At 56.4% G+C, this 18,288-nt stretch overlaps 5 protein-coding genes across 5 annotated transcripts; 3 read left to right on the top strand and 2 right to left on the bottom strand.

Moving 5' to 3' along the window:
- Window positions 1-1,483: 1,483 nt before the first annotated feature.
- Window positions 1,484-4,636, bottom strand: BJ171DRAFT_424417 (chitin synthase; the record flags this gene model as incomplete). The annotated part of the gene is made up of 4 exons (XM_053107667.1): window positions 1,484-1,846; window positions 2,118-2,948; window positions 3,289-4,416; window positions 4,583-4,636. 4 exons carry the CDS (start codon window positions 4,634-4,636, stop codon window positions 1,484-1,486), a joined length of 2,376 nt encoding a protein of 791 aa, XP_052966283.1.
- Window positions 4,637-5,643: 1,007 nt separating this feature from the next.
- Window positions 5,644-7,257, bottom strand: BJ171DRAFT_506524 (vacuolar protein sorting 55). Its single transcript, XM_053111135.1, has 6 exons — window positions 7,099-7,257; window positions 6,577-6,681; window positions 6,428-6,483; window positions 6,248-6,279; window positions 6,087-6,156; window positions 5,644-5,920 (listed from the first exon to the last, which is right to left on the bottom strand). Exons 1-6 carry the CDS (start codon window positions 7,182-7,184, stop codon window positions 5,886-5,888), a joined length of 384 nt encoding a protein of 127 aa, XP_052966282.1. The 5' UTR covers window positions 7,185-7,257; the 3' UTR covers window positions 5,644-5,885.
- A 216-nt stretch (window positions 7,258-7,473) lies between these two features.
- Window positions 7,474-10,825, top strand: BJ171DRAFT_506522 (P-loop containing nucleoside triphosphate hydrolase protein). The gene is made up of 9 exons (XM_053111134.1): window positions 7,474-7,566; window positions 7,726-7,839; window positions 7,958-8,040; window positions 8,213-8,564; window positions 8,700-8,867; window positions 8,957-9,277; window positions 9,534-9,655; window positions 9,802-10,115; window positions 10,227-10,825. The coding sequence occupies exons 1-9, from the start codon at window positions 7,554-7,556 to the stop codon at window positions 10,675-10,677; spliced, it is 1,938 nt and encodes a 645-aa protein (XP_052966281.1). The 5' UTR covers window positions 7,474-7,553; the 3' UTR covers window positions 10,678-10,825.
- Window positions 10,826-11,000: 175 nt separating this feature from the next.
- Window positions 11,001-13,364, top strand: BJ171DRAFT_506521 (uncharacterized protein). The gene is made up of 6 exons (XM_053111133.1): window positions 11,001-11,163; window positions 11,506-11,653; window positions 12,008-12,107; window positions 12,262-12,420; window positions 12,655-12,721; window positions 12,900-13,364. Exons 1-6 carry the CDS (start codon window positions 11,148-11,150, stop codon window positions 13,178-13,180), a joined length of 771 nt encoding a protein of 256 aa, XP_052966280.1. The 5' UTR covers window positions 11,001-11,147; the 3' UTR covers window positions 13,181-13,364.
- Window positions 13,365-13,567: 203 nt separating this feature from the next.
- Window positions 13,568-18,241, top strand: BJ171DRAFT_582179 (WD40-repeat-containing domain protein; the record flags this gene model as incomplete). Its single annotated transcript, XM_053114153.1, has 19 exons — window positions 13,568-13,624; window positions 13,797-13,974; window positions 14,147-14,306; window positions 14,395-14,498; window positions 14,651-14,780; window positions 14,901-15,040; window positions 15,134-15,302; window positions 15,455-15,546; window positions 15,675-15,733; window positions 15,831-15,987; window positions 16,196-16,342; window positions 16,439-16,488; window positions 16,706-16,801; window positions 16,958-17,051; window positions 17,115-17,335; window positions 17,523-17,602; window positions 17,724-17,793; window positions 17,937-17,999; window positions 18,104-18,241. 19 exons carry the CDS (start codon window positions 13,568-13,570, stop codon window positions 18,239-18,241), a joined length of 2,205 nt encoding a protein of 734 aa, XP_052966279.1.
- Between the last annotated feature and the right edge of the window lie 47 nt (window positions 18,242-18,288).

Below are 18,288 nucleotides of genomic sequence, written 5' to 3'. Positions count from 1 at the left end.
CAGCGGTCAGTTCCCAAGTGCCGAGCGAGGATTTGCTTTCTTGGCCCGGACGGTCTGTTCGCCGTCCCATTCCTGCGCTAGCTCGATTGCCGATGGACCACGGCCGCGGCCCCGTCGTGGATTATGGGCCTTGGGCTTCACTGTCTCGGCACCGTCCTCGTTTTGCTTTCCTCCAGGAGCAGTGGGCGCGGACTCCCGACCACCAAAATGACCAAAATGACTACCGCCTGGACGGGTGTCGTTGTTTTCGAGGTCCTGCACAGGGACAGCGGGCAGAGGTCCTTTCTTGACGGGACGGCCAGGGGTGGTCGAGAACAGTGACGACACTGGCCTGCTGATCGCGGCGGCCGTATCCCATAGCGACCACACCGGGGGGTTACTGGGCTGGGAGAGACGGAGATCTAGGAATCAAGCATCAATGAGTTGGGAATAAGAGTCGGTCAGCACCAGGTTTAGATACCGGTATGCACACCAGTATGCATACCGATGGAGCTCCTGTCCATAACAACTCTTCCCGGCCAATGACAACCGCTATGCGCGGAGCCTGGTCTGTACCTGCGTGTTGAGTATAGCTCGTCGGAGGGATGACGTTGGCTGGGATGGCAGGCGGTGCCGCCCCAGTTCCGGGTGTGCCGCCGTGGTATCCACTAAAGGTGGCATATCCTCCCTGATGACCCTGGGCGTGCGCATATTCCAGGGCCTGAGTCGGGTACAAGGCAAAAGTTTGATCCAAGGTCGTTGCCGGTCGGAGCCATGCAGGCTCGGCAGCACGATCGGCCGGGACTGTGTGTTGGTCCGCGAGATTGGTTGAGTATCGCGGCGAGGGTGTTGTCTGCCTTGCTCTGGGAGGACGCAGGGGCAAAGTTGAGGGGTACTGGGGCTCGAACAATGGTTTTGACTGTTGCTGGTTTTGTTGCTGGTACGGCTGCTGCGGAAACGTCAGATGCTGCGGGCTTGGTTGATGACTTTCGGTGTACGGCACAGGTGAAGCAGAAACAGGACCAGGCTCTCTCAGGTCCGAAAGCTGTGCCGATGACGGGAACGATAGACGAGGCTGCGTGCCGGAGCGGCGTTGCGAGTATGAGTTTCGTGACTGCCGAGAAAGCTGGGGCTGTGTATTGCCGACTGGAATCTGCGTGTGCGAGTTGGAGTTTGGCCGCTGCGGTGCAAGGATCGGCGACGGGTTGATACTGGACATCTCGCGGAGGAACGAGCTGTTTCGCTGATTTCCCATAGAGGATAGGAGGACCGAAGGCGTATGGTATCCGTCATTGAACTTGCCATCGAGCGTCAGCCATTCTTTCAGCCTGAAATCGACAAGTGCAGGGCCATATCGGTGAGAAGCAACTCTCCGGTCAAAGAATCGGTGCAATGCGGCCCCCTATTGATGCCGACGATTGCCGACGATTGTCGCAAGCTCTGTACCCATTCCACAGAGTCGCCGGGCAAAATCTGCACTCGCCACAATCGCTGTTCACCAGACTTACGTGCGCGACGGAATATTGGTTGGGTCATGCATCCCAGAGCCGCTGTTGGAGTGGTCGCCGCCGGTTGTGTCGCCGTTGACCTTGCGGGTTTCACCCCACGAAAAGTCGTCAAAATGCCAGAAGGCATACATTGGCAGGACAAAGTTCCAGATCGGGAGTGCAAGAATGTAGATTCCGAGCCACATGAGATACTCAAACTGCCGCACCGTAACGATGATAACCACTCCGGGCAGAATCAGGGTCACGGCCAGCAGAATCAGCGGCGTCGGATCGGCCTTGCCAGAAAACATCGCCGATAGAATCAAGAAGATTGCAAAGCATATCGCTGCCGGCAGAATCAGTGTTCCCACTAACTCAAGCTAAAGAGCACCATGCAGGGGGGGAGGTGGACAGCGAAGAGTGAAGAGCGAGGAGGTGAGTTGAACGACGCTTGACACAGCGGACGCCGAGTCGATTGGCTCCGCCGGTGCATCAAACACTCTCGCTTTAACGAGTCGCATCGGGTGTCTCGGCTATGTCACAGAGCGTACTAACACATCCATCGAAAGATCCAAAAACCGGGCAGTATTTGCCCGGTATTTACTCCTCTGTGCTGTCTCGGGGAGCGGTTTCCATACCACGAACACTTACCGCTATCACAAACTGCATGCTGAAGCAAAAGATGCCGCACAGATCCTTGACGCCCATCAGCACAAAGAGATTGTGAATTGTCGAGTTGATCCACCGCCGACGCTGCGACAACAGCGTCTTGAAGTTGTCTGGCACTTCGGTAGAGCACGTCGCCTCCGGAACAAAAATCATCTTCTTCTTCGGAAACATCCGGAGGAGCAGCGTGGTCAAGAAGCGGTCTTCGCCCAGCAGGAGCAGATTCTTGCGGTGAAGCGTGTCGACGTCGTCGGCAGCATATTCGCTCACAATGTGGTTGTTGATGATCAGCGGAACCGGCTGGGCTTCACCTCGGTATCGGATACGGTACATGCAAAAGCACCCCGGGAGACAGGTGACCACACCAAAGACCGATTCAAAGGCCTTGCCAAGGTGATGGGAGATGTAGTACTCAAAGACTTGAATGGAAGTGACCCAGCTCGCGGACTTGTTCGAAATCTGTGTCTCGCCGCAGAGCCCCATCACATGCGGATCGGCATTCATGGCGTCGATCATGTGCCCAAGACACGCAGAATCAACCACTGTGTCGGCATCCACCATCAAGATGATTTCATATTTGAACGGACTGGTCGCAACAGCTTGGATCTTGGAGTACATGTCGTAGTCCAACTCTGTCAGGCGGTCTTTGAACTCGAGCCTCGACAGAAACTTCATCAGGATCAGTTGCGAGTCCCGCTTGCCACGGTTGCCGGGCTTGACTTTGCCAATATCAGATTGCCTGGCTTGTTCGCATTCGTCCTTGTTTCCGCACTTGACAACGAGAATTGTGGGCACGTCTTTGTACTTGCCGGCATACTGCGATACAGCATCGATGTGCAGCGGAAGTACAGCGGAGACAGCAGAAGAGAGGAACACGATCGGTGTGATCGATGTGATCGGTGTGATCGGTGTGATCGGTGTGATCGGTGTGATCGGTGTGATCGGTGTGATCGGTGTGATCGGTGTGATCGGTGTGATCGGTTTGATGGATGAACGATGCCAAGAGCGTCAAGGTAAAGCCTAATGTATGCAACAGCGGTCCCGCCCCCTGGAGACCATGGTCGCAAAGCCACAGCCTCGGCAAAGCTATGGGCTGCAACGTCCCATCCAAATCAGCCCCTGCGCGCCAAACAATAGCAACAAACAACAAGCATACCACTTGCGCCATATTGTGCTTCTTCTTGCCCACGGCATTGGATTCGTAGCTCTTGGGCTCCACGGTGAGCTCTGGGTCGATAGTGAAGAGCTCCTTGCAGATCTCGGACGTGGGCTTTTCGTTTCCTTGTCCACAAATGATTCCGTCCGCGATCAAGAAGAACAGCTTCTTGGCATTGGGATACTTTGCATTGCAGAGCGACTCAAGAGTCCCGCCAATGCCCTCTCGGCCCTCCGAGTAGCATGGAATCATGCATATCACGTAGGGCTCTTTGTCTTGGTCTGGGATTTGGCTGCGCCCTCGCTTCGAGGTGGCATATTTGGATGTCATCTTCTTGGACAGAAAGCAGTGGAACATGAGCGCGATTACCAGACGGGCCATGACCGTTCCCACCACAATGATCGATACGATGGTCACGATTGCAAAGGAGGCGGCGCAGCCGGCCGTTGGTTGCTGCACATAGCCGACCATGTACAGCTGCTGGAGGCACATGACGGCTTTGAGTCTGTCGCGGCTCTGAGCCATGCCGTAGGTTCCGTCCTTTCCGACAATGTACTCGAGCTCGGTTTCGATGGAGGTGTAGTTGCTCAGAAACTTGTTTCGGGCAAAGTACTGCGTGAGGTTCAAGACATGCCCATTGAAGGCCGTCAGTATGTGTGGCGGTGCAGTATGGGAGATCACCTCGGATAGATCAAAGGCAAGCCTTCCTTTGGGCCGAAGAGCAGACAAGATGCTGATGCTGGGACAGGGCATCCCCTTGGCTGGCTGGAGAGGCAGCGACAGCGGAAACGGGTTTGGGACGCTGCATAGAGCGGGATCGATCTTGATGTAGTCCGAACACAGATCCGTGGCGGGTTTGAACAGCTGCGTGAGGTCCTGGCCGTGCCAGTCCGCCGTTAGATTGACCAAAATAGTTGAAGCCAGCAGAGTGGACATGTCGCTGAAGGAGTAGATGTTCCCAAAGACCACCACGTCGTCGTTGTAGAGGACCGATGTGTGATCCTTTGGGTCAAAGAACGTGTGCGTATACACGTCCTGGCCATCGTCGGGACAGAGTGCGGGCTTGAGACCAAAGGTCATAAAGCCCATGCAACACATCATGCCGGCAATGATGATGCACAACGTCACCTGAGTAGAGAGTTTCAGACGATGGTCAGTGGCCAGAGATGCATGTAGCTTGTGCGAATAAGGCGACATGCCGGCCAGGCGATTCCCTCCCAGTCGTTCAAGTCCAGAGTCGCCGCTGATCGCTATGACCGGTGCCTTTCTCAGTATGTGCAAAGGCCGTGCCAACCTTTTCCCGCCAGGCCTGCTGAGACGGAAGCTCCGTCATCTTGCCATGGTTCATTTTGGCCAGCATCGCCGACGAGAACGGGAGGGTGGCATATCGGGCTGCCCACGTCCAAGTCGAGTTTGGGATCTTGTCGCTTGAGCCAAAGTACTGGTCCGCCATCTGGGCTGCATTTTGGATTGTGCAGCGAGCAGTACAGCAAGGAATCTGACGTCAGTCTCGGCGGGAAGAAACTCACATCCGTGCTAGAGAACCACCTACCCTGCCAACTGGGGTCCTCTGTTCCCACGGCCTGGGCCCGGGCTTCGTCGCGCACCAGGCTCTTGATCGGCCCTGGTGCTCGCTCGGGACGGATGAATGGGCTTTTGGCCGACGGGCGACGCATGTATGCATAGGGCTGGTCAGCGGGTGCCGAGTAATAGCTGTGGTTCCCGGCCTCGAGGCCATTCTCTGTTGGGCTGAAAGATGGGTTGCGAGCAGACATTGGCTGCAGATGTTCGGTCGAGCTTTGACGTATGCTCCGCAAAAGTGTCTTTGGAGGGGGCCTCGGCCAACTGACGTTGTGGGTCTATCGAGACAGACAGGCGTGTCGGAAAGCTCGTCGGCAGAGCGAATCGAGGACGTCGCTGTTCGTCTTGGTCTGGGAGCGGGAGGTCTGAGCTCACGGCCAGGCTTATATTGTTGCGGAGGTCCGGGCGCACGGACGAGTCGCCTCCGGGTCGGAGCAAGTCTGGTTTCCATCGCTCGGAGGGACGGACCACCGCCAGAACAGTACGGGGATCAAGACCAGATGCAAGCGCCGGCTATATCCTGGGTGGCCGGCGTCCTCCACGGATGCGCAATCCACTCGGGCTGTGGGAGATCGGCCGTCCGGGCTGGCGCTGGTCCGTCAGCGATCTTGTCCACACTGGTTGTCTGAGCCAGGCCTGTTCCACAATCGCTGGTGGACTGGCGCAGACTCGATGGGCATGGGCAGACCAGTCTCCCTTTGCTCGTCCACTCTCGGTGCGCAACTGCGGGCTATGGCTCGTTGTCCAGCGGGATGCGATGGACGCCGACCAGGGAGGTGGGTGAGTGGGCTGGTCTGATCCACCACGATGTTTGTTATTGGCCAGGCACTTAGCCCAGAGGACATTCTGGCTACAAAATCGGATTGATAAGAGGTCTGATCCCATCTCGCTGCGTACAGACAACAATCCTGGAGGAGTTGCAGGACATATGCTTTTCGCTTGTCGCTGAAAGAGGTGCATGTGCAGTCGAATGACCAAAACATGCAGCGCGCCGGCTGTATCGATGCCACACGGGCCTAGAAGGGCTCGTCTACGGTCACGAAGAAGTGGACTGAGGATCGATTTCGTCGGTTAGCGGCCGTCACTCACGGTGTTGCTGTTGCCGACCGGTCGGACGGGGACCGACAAGCGGACATGGCGTCCACCGCCGTTTCCGGCCGTTCAAGCCGAGCGGATCCCGCTCGGATCGACTCCGTGGATAAGCCATGCAATCTCACCGTATCCAAGAATGGTGGCATACACTATCAATCCACCCGAGAATGACAGGATCATGGCCGGGACCGTGATCTGGCAACATGGGACAGCATGTGTCAGTCCGAGTGTGCTGCAGTGATCGGGCAATGCGGCGCGCAGAGGCGTTGCCGAGACGGTTACTTACTTTTCCGGCATGGGCCAACACAAACGGAATGCCTACGGGAGGGGGTAGCCCATGTGGATATGCGATTGCTGGTCAGAACTACAACTGTATATCGGCCATGCATGGATTCCTCATGGGATGGCAAAGGCTCGTCGGTCTGGCTCAATATTCGTCGTCCACTAGTATAGAGAGACATCATACCGAATCCAGAAACGATCAAGAAGCTGGTGATGAAGTATCCGGTTTCAAGAACTCCTCTGCGGCCAGTTCCCACAGAGGCGGATGGGTGTTAGCGGCGGGGCAGATGGAGAGGCGTTTGTGGGCTTGGGGTCGTTGGACCGTCGGCATACCTGTTCTCCCCCGTCATGAAATCGCCTCCGCCAATGCGCTTGCAGATCATGTTCGGTATAGGCGCCAGCGCATAGGTCAGCACGACCAGCAACGGGAGCCAGTTGCTGGAGCACCGGCGGCGAGCGGTATCGAATCAGCGCAGCCACACAGTGCCCGCGACGACCGTGGTGGCGCCAAGCAAGATGGGACGCATCGTCCAAGGGCCCAATTTGTGGTGGATTTGATCGGTATTGCCGAGCCGGCAGGTGGACAGGGCCGAGGGCAGAGCAGCCATGGGTGGCGGTCGTTGAGTAGCATGGCCAGGACAGAGCAAACATCGCGGTATTTTAGACCTCGCGATAAAGGGCGATCCTTGGGCAAAGCGGTATCCACACGAAACGCATGCGACTGCCTTCAGTCGATGGCACTCCTGGACAGGAGGCTTTAGCCAGAGATTGCTCGATGCCCAGGACGGCGACTCGCCGGACGAGGCAACCAGGACAGTGCCCGTCGGCGCGCTCGACCCCAATGGCCACTCGTACCTGTAGAGGGCGCATGACAGAATGACGAGCAGCGTTCCGCAGGCCAGCAGGAACGCCAGGCCGATGATGGTTTTCATTCCGGCCATGGTGGATGCGGCGGATTGTGGTGGTGGATTGTGGTGGTTGCGATGGCGGAAGATGGACGACGAGGGAGGAGATTGCCCAGGCGCCCGAGCCAGGCAGCCGCCAGGGAGAGCGCCGCAGTGTGGCCAGCCACGGGCCGGGGGTGCTGTGGCAGCGCCAGCCCTTCCCCCCAAAACCCTAGCCAGCCCTAGTCTGCCTCGGCCCCAATTAATTAACCCTGATTTTTTTTGTTGCTCGCCAGGGCCTCTGTCGCATCTCCGCACGCCAAAGGCTCTGGCTGCCCCGCTCCCAGCAACCGCAATCGCAACCGTAACCGCAACCGCAATCGCAACCGTAACCGCAACCGCATCTGCAGCAAACCTCCCTCGACAATGGTGCCAAAGAGTAAGCATGCTGCCGGGCCGGACGCACCATATGCTCCGACGACTGGCTCCTTGATATGGCGAAGCATGGTGCGAGCCCGCCTGCCCAGCGAGCACAGATATGCGTATTCTCTAACATGTCGCTTCCTGGCTTGGGCCGCCGCGGCTCGTCGTTGACCAGAGGGCAAGAGCAAGCGAGTCTCGTCGTCTCAGCGCAACAAAATCCAAAAAAAGGTGTCCGAGCACCGGAGAAAGGTCCGCAAAGATGCCAAGAAGAACCCTGTGCCTATGAAGAGTATGCATCCAAAGAATGCTGTGTTGGCTCCAGATGGTCGACTTTGAGACGAACGATAGTCGATGGTGTCTGCCGGACAGAGATGGGTCCCTAATGCTTCCTCGCCCGTTCTTGACAGAGTCCAAGAAGGACCCCGGAATTCCCAACCTATTCCCCCTCAAGGACAAACTCCTGGCTCAGATCGAGGAGCAAAAGCGCAAGGTGGCTATCTCAGTCCAGTCTGTTCCATTTCGACCCTCGGTGTATCGCTGCCTTGCTGCCTCGGTGCCCCTCCCTCCCCAGGCTCTTGTGGCGCTTTCCGCCCGCACATGGCATGCTGGCAACGATTGCTATCTGAAACCGAGATCGCTCTCTGACATTCGTTCTTTTCAAGTCGGAGGAAGCCAAGCTACTGCAAAAGGAAGCTCGCAAGGCAGGGCGCACCTCCGACCAGGTTGCTCTTGCCAACCTCGCTCGTGATGCAGCTCGCCGCAGCAAGGCCTTTGGTGACGAGGGCTCGACAGGCCTTGACGCAGTGCACACCCTCGACGAGGCCGCTGTCACCTCGAAAGACAACTCGCGAAAGGCGTACTACAAGGAGTTCAGAAAGGTTGTCGAGAGCGCCGATGTTATTCTGGAGGTGCTTGATGCTCGAGATCCACTTGGCTGCCGAACGAAAGAGATTGAGGAGATGATCATCAACTCGGGCATCAGCAAGAGAATCATCCTCATCTTGAACAAGATTGGTATGTCCTACGGGCTGGGAAACATGCAGGGCATTTGGTTCCCGTATGGTCGCGTGCTGGGGTGTGCTGGGGTGTGCTGGACGTACCTATGCATATATGCCATTGCTCTGACACCAATATTTGCAATCCGGCCAGATCTGGTTCCGCGTGAGGTCGTTGAGCAGTGGCTCAAATACCTTCGCAACGAGTTCCCGACAGTGGCATTCAAGGCCTCGACACAGGCCCAGCGTAGCAATCTCGGTCATTCTAGTGTCGGTGTTGATGTGGCCTCGCAGAATCTGCTCAATAGCAGCGAGTGTTTGGGTAAGACTGCGCTCTGCTATCGAGGCTGGCAGGATATTGTCGGGTGCTGTGACCCCAGTCCTCAACGCGAGACCTTTGCTTGCTGTCAGGTGCGGACAACCTTATCAAGCTTTTGAAAAATTATTGCCGAAATGCCAACATCAAGACCTCGATCTCGGTTGGCGTCGTCGGTTTCCCCAACGTTGGCAAGTCGAGTGTCATCAACTCGTTGAAGCGATCCCGAGTCTGCGGTGTCGGATCGACTCCTGGCGTGACCAAATCCATGCAGGAGATCTCCCTCGATAAGAATATCAAGCTTCTGGACTGTCCGGGAATCGTTTTCAGCCGCAGCACCGGCGAGAACGATCGAGCCGAAGTCTTGCTCCGTAACTGTGTCAAGGTCGAATTGCTGGAGGATCCGATCGCCCCTGGTGAGTGAAGTGACACCAAGTCCCGTTCGCTCTCTTGGTGTGGCTCTGGCTTCTGCACAGCGACTCTCATCTAGAGTCCTCCGATGGGACCTTCCCCTCCGATGAGACCTTGTCCCGCCCTGGAGCCATCGCAAGCCCATCTCTCTCTCATCCGAAATGGACTGCGCCGCCGCTTTCGATATGCCCTCAGCACGCCATTGTGCCCATGCTCACATGACCCACCTCATCTCTGCCTCCGTTTGTGACATCTTTCCAGTGGAGCTTATTGTTTCGCGATGTAAGAAGGAGCAGCTGATGCTCATGTATCAGATTCCGTCTTTCCAGTCAACACAAGAGTTCCTGCTCTTCGTCGCCAAGCAGCGCGGCAAACTGAAGAGGGTAAGTTATCCTGTCCAATTCAATCCAAAGGCATATGCGTCGACAGTCAGGCTTGCAGGTTTCATGTGGTGCTTTGGAGAGCAGCTTGGGAGGGAAGCTTTGCAAGGCCAAAGTTGTTGAAGGTATATGATATGGCTTCATTGCAGGGAGGTATCCCCAACATCGACGGAGCCGCCCGCTCGATCCTGCAGGACTGGAATTCGGGCCGTATTCCGTTCTATACTGTGCCCCCAGCCACAGGCCCAGCGGTTGATACACATGTCTCGAGTGCCGTTGTTCAGTCCTGGAGTGCCGAGTTCCAGCTGCCGGAGATCATTGAGGTGGAGGGCAAGGATGTACTCTCGAGTGTCAAGGCCAAGGGCGATCATCAGCAGCGGTTCTTGACCATGCAGCCCAGCAATCCCACTGCAATTGAGCTGGAAGACGAAGCCGGAGAGTACCTGGACGGGGACGACGAAGAGTAAGGACTCCCTCCCTCCTTTCCTCGCACTTGCTCTGCTGCTGCTGCTGCTCTGCTTCTACCGCAGACCACGATCTCATGCTCACTGATATCATCGTGTTGTCATTGTAGGATGGATGAGGACGAAGATGACGATGGTGACGATGAAGACTTTGACGACGAGGACGGAGGAGAGGATGATGATGATGATGATGATGCTGATGACGATGATGGCGATGATGATGATGAGATGGATGATGAGGATATGGATGATGACACCGCCGCCAAACCGGCTGCCGGCCAATCCCAGATCCTCCTACGCAACATCTCAGTGCCTAAGAAGGTACAAGAGACTGCCGCCAACTCAGTCTCGGCCATGCTCTCGGCATCCGAGAAAGAAATCAACCTGCAGTCCAACCGCGACCAAAAGAAGTTGCTCAAGAATAGGCGCAAACGTGAGCGACGCGGCATCGGCCACATCCCTACCGATGATCCGGGAGAAGAGGGCTCGGCGAACGACTCGTATGATTTCGGACGCTATTTCCCCACCCTGCCTGGCCACGAGGACATGGATATGGAGTGAGCCTGCGCTCGTCTGCACTTGTGGGCTTGGACAGCGTTGTCGCTCTCGGCAATACATTGTGAATTGCACATCGTTAGCTCCGAGACCCGACGCTGATGCCGTGCGTTGCCGTGCGTTGCTGTGCGCTGCCATGCCGTGCCATGTCCTGTGTTGCATCCCCGACGCAGACGAGTCTCGGAGGGCGAATCTCGCCTGGCTGGACGGGGCTGTGGCGCGGGCCTGATCGAGGCGTGGCTGGCCGCAAGCCACACCTGGCCAGAGGGCGTCACGGGATCCGTCCAGGCGAGATCTCGCAATTGTCACCGCTGTCGCCGGTTCGCATCGGCCCTGCCCGCATCTGCCCCGCTCGCATCCGCAGATCATATCCGTGTCGGCGCGACCAGATCTCTCTCTGTTCTGTCGCAGCTCAGTCGGTTGCCTCAGTTCCGCATCTCCACCTCTCCCGAACGTTGCTTCAACTTCCAAGAGCCATGTCAGAGGCCAACTGTAAGAAGTCGATCAGCCGACCACTTGCCGCCTTCGTCCGCTCATCCACAGCCCTGTGGCCATCGCCATCGCCATCGCCGTCACCGTCGCCGTCACTATCGCCGCCATCGTCATCGTCATCGTCGTCTGCATTGTCGTCCACACCACAATCGCTATCGCCGTCGCCATCGCCGTCGCCATCGTCATCGCCATCGCCACCACTATCCATCTCTACACATACATTCGCATCCGTCTGCGCACTGCCGCTCACTCCCACCATCGCCGCGGCTTGATTTCAAGTCACTACCTGTGCCCTGAAGTAGCGAATAACCCCCAGCTGCTTGTTCTATCGACACTCTTCAGACTCTAGCGAGGAGCAGCCCCAGCTCGATGTCTCGGCAAACGCCTACCCTCACTCGACCTCTCCGGACAACCAAAATGAACATGGCGGGTTTTCTGAGCGAGGACGCTCCAAATCACCCACACACCGCCAATCTGAAAGGGCAAGCAGGTATATCGCGTTTTATCTTCCCACAAAGTGCTGCCCCATTCTGCCAACAATGTCGGGGTTTCTGTCCAGCGGGAGAAATGAATCCGTTCAATGTTACGGGGGGACCTCAACATCCAAACCAGCTTCGACCACTCGTCCTTGTGCGGACGATCGAGTGCTGCCTATACCACGCTCTCTGCTATCTCACTGCACGCGATGAAAGCCGAGGCCCACGTTGCCCGACAGCGCCTCGCGCTGCAAGCGGACAGATCACTCACCCAATGCGACTACGCTGCCATGCCATTTCGCGATCACTGGTTGCTCTCCAAACTGCCTTTCTCGGGCCTGCCAACGACTCCTCTGTCTCGCCATAAGCCCCGACACCCAGAACCCTGGAAACAACCTGTTTATCAGCGGTCTTTCGCAGCGCACCCGCGAGGAAGACCTAGAGGGCATATTCCATAAGTTTGGTCCGGTGAGTGCCCGTGCGATGGCCTGCCCTGGTGCGCCTTTATGCTCGCATTTATGCAGAGGGCCCTCATACCCCACTGGTCCCTTGGCGTTCCGCCACCGCCAGAATCCTGCTTGCACAGTGGCATACTCCCGATTGACCAGCCATTGCTTTGCAGATCAAAAAATGCAACATTGTTTACGATCCCCACAGCCGCGTTTCCAGAGGCTTTGCCTTTATTACCTTTGAGGAGGTTTCATCCGCCGATAAGGTCGTCACAGCGAGCACATCTGGCGAAGTATTCGAGATTCACGGCAAGATCCTTTCCGTCCAAAAGGTATGACCGTGGTGTATTGTAGGGCCAGAGTATCAAAGGTGCTCTCGAGGTGTTCCATTGCACGCCCGTTCGGGACCTGGAGCGGATGTTTCTCGTTGACAGATCTGCCACAGGCGCCCTGGCACTTGGCTGTTGATCATTTCTTCCAACCCACGCTGGGTCCTTTGATGCTTGTACGATGTTCATCGTCTCACCGACCCGTTTCTTCTGCTGGCTCCGCTTTTCTTCTGCCAGGCTCGTCGCAACCGCCCTCGTACCCCTACTCCTGGGCAGTATCAAGGCTCGGAGCGCAACAGATCGAGTAAGCTGGCTGATACACTTCTTTGATAGGGGTGCTGTTTCTCGGCGGGAGCAGCTCGTTTCACTGCAGCGGTGCACATCCACATGGGCTTTACCTGGGCCCACTGTTGCGACGCACAACGGAGTGGTTATTGTGTCTGAACGATTGCGCTCATTCCGAACACCTCTGCTACGTGCAGCCCATCATCCCTACCGCCGACCCGGCGATCGTTTCGATGAGCGACGCGATTTCCCTGCTCGCCTTGACCGTCGCGAGCCCTATCCTCGAAACGATCGCTACGACGATCGACGCTACGATGAGCGACGCTACGATGACCGCCGCTTTGATGATAGACGATACGATCGCGACGCCTATGATCGATATGGCCCCGCTGATCGCGGGTTTGACCGAGTGGATCGAAGAAGGGAAGAGCCCGATCGCTACCGCGGCTATGATGACCGCGATAGACGGATGCGATAAATGCATTTGTGGCGATACCGGCGAGGGGGGGGGTGCTGAGATCGATGTCCGGCATTTCTGGATCCTGAATGAATACAGATACACTTAATTCAGGGGGAAATGGGCCACCGCCCTTTCCATAAACATGTATGCGATGGCATGCGTCAAGCAATGCCATAAGAAATATAACAGATCACTTTGGCAGCCTCCGAGTGAAGACCACCGGTCGGTCCGGGATATCGGCTGCGTCCTCGCTGCCGCAGCATCGGTGTCGGTCGCTCTCGTGGGGCTCCAGGGTGGCCCTGGCGCTCTGGCCCTGGCACTCCACACAGCCAGCCCTTGTCCGCTGCTTGGCCCGGCCAGCCATCGCTCGCCCTTTGCCCCGATCAACTCCCGTCCTTCGCAAACATGGCTGCCCCCGCTCCCTTCCAACTCTCTGCAAGTCTCCTTGGGCATGCGATGGATGTAAGCAAAGCAGCGTCGCCCGGATCATGCCCCATCACATCTGCGCCTCGCTCTCGGCTATTTCATTCGGTCTCGTTCGCCGGCCAGCCAGCATGCAACCCACCGACGCTTTGGCCGTCATCGCAGTCAGGCTTTGCACCATTAACTCTTTCTCGCCTTTGCATGGTCCAAGGTCAAGTCTGTTGTGGCTCCGACGGACGATCTAATACTGAGTGCATCAAGAGATACGTCGGTCTTGCTCTGGTCCCGAGTTGCCCCGAACCACTTCACCGAGTCCGCCAAGTTCACGGAGCACTCGCACTTTGTCAATTCGCTCGCAATCTTGCCCCCCTCAGAGCTCTTTCCAAATGGTAACATCGGCTTCTCGGGCTTGGCTTGCTTGGCTGGCCCTCTTCTTTCATTGTCCCACTCTGCGGTTGGCATTTGCTGATCACCAAGGACAGTTGTGTCTGTATGGGCTGGCGCAGCGGTTGCTAACCTGGCTTCACAAAACATCTTTCAATCAAATAAACCCCTGGGCAGGTCTGATCGCCAGCGGCGGCTCCGACAAGATCATTCATCTGTTTGATCCGTACCACTCGCCATTGGAGCCGGTGTACACCCTAACTGGTCATGAAGACAACGTTTGCTGCCTCTATGCCTCTCGCGAAAGTGGCAGGCTCATCTCGGGCTCCTGGGACAAGTAGGGGCTCTGTCGGATCTGCACCGACCTGAGCGTCGCCGAGCAGTTGATCTTGTTGCTTATCTCCTAAACATGCTCTGTTCGTCAGGACCGCCAAGGTGTGGCAAGATGGCATCTGCGTTGCAACGCTCCGAGGCCACACACAAGCAATCTGGAGCGTGCTTGAGATTGAGCCAGGTGTTGTCCTGACAGGTATGCTGTCCCCGATCCGTTGCTGTGCGCTCGATTGGATGTTTATGGCATTCGTGCCCAGTTCGCTCGGGATCGATCAGCGTTCGCATAAGTAATGGGTATGTGTGGCATATACGATTGGATACTGATTGTGGTTGGTCACTTTGATGTAGCTTCTGCCGACAGAACGATCCGGCTTTGGCATGGCGAGACTTGCACCAACACCTTCCGTGGCCACAACGACGCCGTGCGATCGCTTGTCCATTTGCCTGGGATTGGCTTTGCGTCGGGCTCCAACGATAGGTAAGCCGGCAAGCAGCCCGATCCACCAAGCACGAGGAGTTGTGCGTGGTGTCGCCGCATTCATACATCCAGACCACTTACCCACATCGAATGAATCGGCTCGCCATCTGGCTCCACCAGCACGATCTTTATATGGGGCTTTGATGGCACGGTGATTCGCCAGCTCCATGGACACACATCATTCATCTACTCTCTGGCAGTAACCCCCTCCGGCGAACTTCTTTCCACCGGCGAAGACCGCACCCTGAAGGTTTGGAGAGGTACGACCTGTCGCCCAAGTTGTCTCCTCGCATAACGACATACGAGCGATTCTTGCGGACGGTGCCTTATCTGATCCTTCTTCCCGGCTCCAGACTTTGAGTGCATCCAGACGATTGCACATCCGTGCGGATCGGTTTGGTGCGCCACGGCTCTTCCCAACGGTGATATCGTTTCTGGTGGAAGCGACGGCTTTGTTCGAGTCTTTACTCGCGACCCTGCAAGGCTTGCCGATTCAGAGGCCCTCAAGGCGAGTGGCAATATGTGATTGTACTTTGGACACGTTGGTGTTGAGATAATCGTGCGTAGCTAACCTGTATGTGTTTGTGCAGGCCTACGATGACCATGTTTCCAAGCAGCAGATTCCGTCGTGAGTATTGGAGCAATTTGATATCCCCTGCCCGATCACTCACCAGACCAAGGCTAAACGTGTTTGAATCGGCCAGCAATCAGGTCGGGGATATCGATAAGAATAAGCTCCCCGGCGCGGAGGCTCTTGAGCGCCAAGGTAGCTTCCTGTCCTCCCGGCGGCGTGGGCATCGGTTTCTGTTTTTCTCGCCTGCTACGCACCGCGGAATATGGTCGGGGTGGATTCTTGCGAGAATGCAGATTAACCAGTGCAATCGCTCTGCTTAGGCACCAAGGAGGGCGAGGTCTTGATGGTCAAGAACGGCAACGTCGTCGAGGCTCACCAGGTACGCTTTGTACGGATTCGCAGATCTGGCGATGCGACGGAATCGCCCTCGCGCATGGTGGCTTATTATATCTATGCCGACTTTTCTAATACAATAGTGGAGCATGGCCGAGGCGACTTGGATCAAAATCGGCGAGGTGGTCGATGCCGTTGGCTCTCAGCGAAAGCAGCTCTTTGGTGGAAAAGAGTACGATTACGTCTTTGATGTCGACATCGGCAGTGACCCTCCACTCAAGCTGCCGTACAACGCCTCAGGTAGGACCTGGCGCCCCACTGTCGGCGGCATCGGCTCTGAAGGCTGCTTTCGCATACTGGTCTCCAAGCCCGCCAGAACAGCGCCACTCTCCGGTGTTTCTTGAATGCAGGTCTGGCTGCCCCAGCGCCACGATGTCGGCGGTTATAGCTGATGGGTGCCCTGTTTATCCTTGCAATTCACCCCCCAAACCCCTGCGTATGTCTCTAGACAACCCCTACGCCGCTGCCCAAGAGTTCATCCACGCCAACGATCTCGATCAGGACTTTCTTGAGCAGGTTGCAAACTTTATCATTCAAAACACCAGCCCTGCCTCGATTGGACAAACGAGCACATCCTATTCAGATCCATTCACTGGTACGTCGAGGACGCCCAGTGTGTGCGAAGCTCGCAAAAGCGCAGCCATGAATCTGAGGAGATCTTGCCTGACTCTCATGCTGTTCTTGGTACCAGGTGGCTCCCGGTACATTCCCCAAGCGACCCAAGCCGCTCCTCCGGTTGCTGTCAGTCCTGCCCGATCTGTCCCTCCTTCAATCCCCGCAGTATCTGGAGCTGGCCAGGGACAAATCCCAAAGGTCTGGGCCGCTGCGATAACAGTTCTAGACAGGCCATGCGTGCCTATTTGTTGACTGGTTGCAGTTGCTAAGCGATTAGGCTGGGACATTGGTTGTGCATGGAGTCGATTATGGCTGACAGGTTCCTTGCGCCTGGCACCTCCAGAGAGCCTACCTCCTCTTCCGACAGGCAAACTACAGCGCCATGACATCCAAGATTCTCGAGCACAATGCCAAGATCGGCCAGGACCCTAGCACAGCGGTAGGCTGTTGATTGTCTCGGATGCAGAATAGTGGACATGGTCATCGACTCTGCCCCACCTATGTGATCCAACTGTCCCAACTTTGATTGATAATGTTTGGAGCAGTTGACCTGACACTAACGGGTTGACTTTGTCCCAACGGCCGTTACCATCAGAGCTACGCACTTGATGCCGGCCAGGAGGCCTCGATCAAGGCAATCTCTGCCATCTTGCAGGACCGTCTCCAGGATGCATCGGACCGACTCTCGAGTGAGCAGCTTTTGGCCATCTCTCAAGCACTGACGACTTGGCCTGCTCGCTTCCGATTCCCAGTCTTGGATATGGCACGCCTCTTGGTCCTTGATATCGCCGTGGACAAGCTGTTTGGGAGCCATAAAATCGTATCGAGCTTGCGGCAGATTTGTTCGGTTGACTCGCTGGGGGCGCGGCTCCAGAAGGACGAAGAGACCAACTTGATGCTGGCTCTGCGATTGCTCGCCAATGCGTGTGGCACCCCGCAGAACAAAGGCGTCATGGCATCCAATCTCGAGCAGGTGCGTTTGCTGCCTGGACAACGGCTGTTGGTTCCGGACGGGATACCACTAGCGTAAAGGCGCTAATGATGTGATTGATGTGATTGATGTGATTGATGTGATTGATGTGATGTGATTGATGTGATTGACGCAACTGGCGTTCTCATTGAATTTTGGGCATTGTTACCTCCACCTTGACCGCTCGTAGGTTTGCAAACTCCTGACCGACACTTGGCGTGACACGGCCAACAAAAACCTCCGTTCTACCACGGCCTCGCTGATTCTCAAGTGAGTGTCGCGTGTCGTGCTCGCACTGGCAATTTTGGATATACTCAATGCAGCATGATTCCTATCGGCGAGCCTGTATGGCTTGCGCTATGCAAATTGCTCACACTAGCGTCGTTTCTAGCCTGGCGGTGTTGCTATCGGAGGTTGCCGACGATTCGCTGTCGGTTGATCTCATCTCGCTACTGTTGGAGGTACTTGGAGTTTGTCTGTCGCCTGCACTGGTTTATCACCAAAGTATCGATCGCCGGTACCGGTGGCTCTCTATCAACCCACCTGGTCGTTCATTACAAATGTTGACGCCTGTCTAAACTGTGTCCATGCATTTCGCTGTCAGATTATCAAATCCGAAACGGCCATCGACACCCTGCAAAACTGCTTGCTTGCTTTGGGCACATTGGTTCGTACTCAGGACTGAATGCACAAATCCGCACGGTCGATGGTCGCCCCCCCCCCATGCAGTCACGCTAACAGCTGAATACGTGCTTTCACACTCGATGCCAGATATATGCAAGCGGCTCCGGAAAGGAGGCCGCTGGTCTCCTTGAAGCACGCCAGATCGTCAGCTCGCATCCGCTGATTGTGGTTGGGGACAGCAGCGAGTTGAACGCCGTGTCGCGGGAGCTGCTTGCGCTCCTCTAAATGTCGTATCCTGCGAGACGGCGATCGTTGTGGACCATATCAGTGCG

Source organism: Polychytrium aggregatum, assembly GCF_025602895.1.
Source record: "Polychytrium aggregatum strain JEL109 chromosome Unknown BJ171scaffold_20, whole genome shotgun sequence".
NCBI classification, from domain to species: domain Eukaryota; kingdom Fungi; phylum Chytridiomycota; class Chytridiomycetes; order Polychytriales; genus Polychytrium; species Polychytrium aggregatum.
The sequence above is the reverse complement of the archived record's forward strand: the minus strand, read 5'-3'. Positions and strand labels throughout refer to the sequence as shown.

Coding starts and splice junctions, on each gene's coding strand:
- BJ171DRAFT_506522 (XM_053111134.1), top strand. Junction 7,840..7,957: donor GAACCCTGTGCCTATGAAGA/GTATGCATCCAA, acceptor CGTTCTTGACAG/AGTCCAAGAAGGACCCCGGA. Junction 9,278..9,533: donor GGAGGATCCGATCGCCCCTG/GTGAGTGAAGTG, acceptor ACATCTTTCCAG/TGGAGCTTATTGTTTCGCGA.
- BJ171DRAFT_506521 (XM_053111133.1), top strand. Junction 11,654..12,007: donor CAATCTGAAAGGGCAAGCAG/GTATATCGCGTT, acceptor TCTCGCCATAAG/CCCCGACACCCAGAACCCTG. Junction 12,722..12,899: donor CTCGGAGCGCAACAGATCGA/GTAAGCTGGCTG, acceptor TGCTACGTGCAG/CCCATCATCCCTACCGCCGA.
- BJ171DRAFT_506524 (XM_053111135.1), bottom strand. CDS start 7,184: ATGGCCGGAATGAAAACCATCATCGGCCTGGCGTTCCTGCTGGCCTGC. Junction 6,682..7,098: donor CTGTCATGCGCCCTCTACAG/GTACGAGTGGCC, acceptor CCGGTGCTCCAG/CAACTGGCTCCCGTTGCTGG. Junction 6,157..6,247: donor TGTTGGCCCATGCCGGAAAA/GTAAGTAACCGT, acceptor CCATGTTGCCAG/ATCACGGTCCCGGCCATGAT.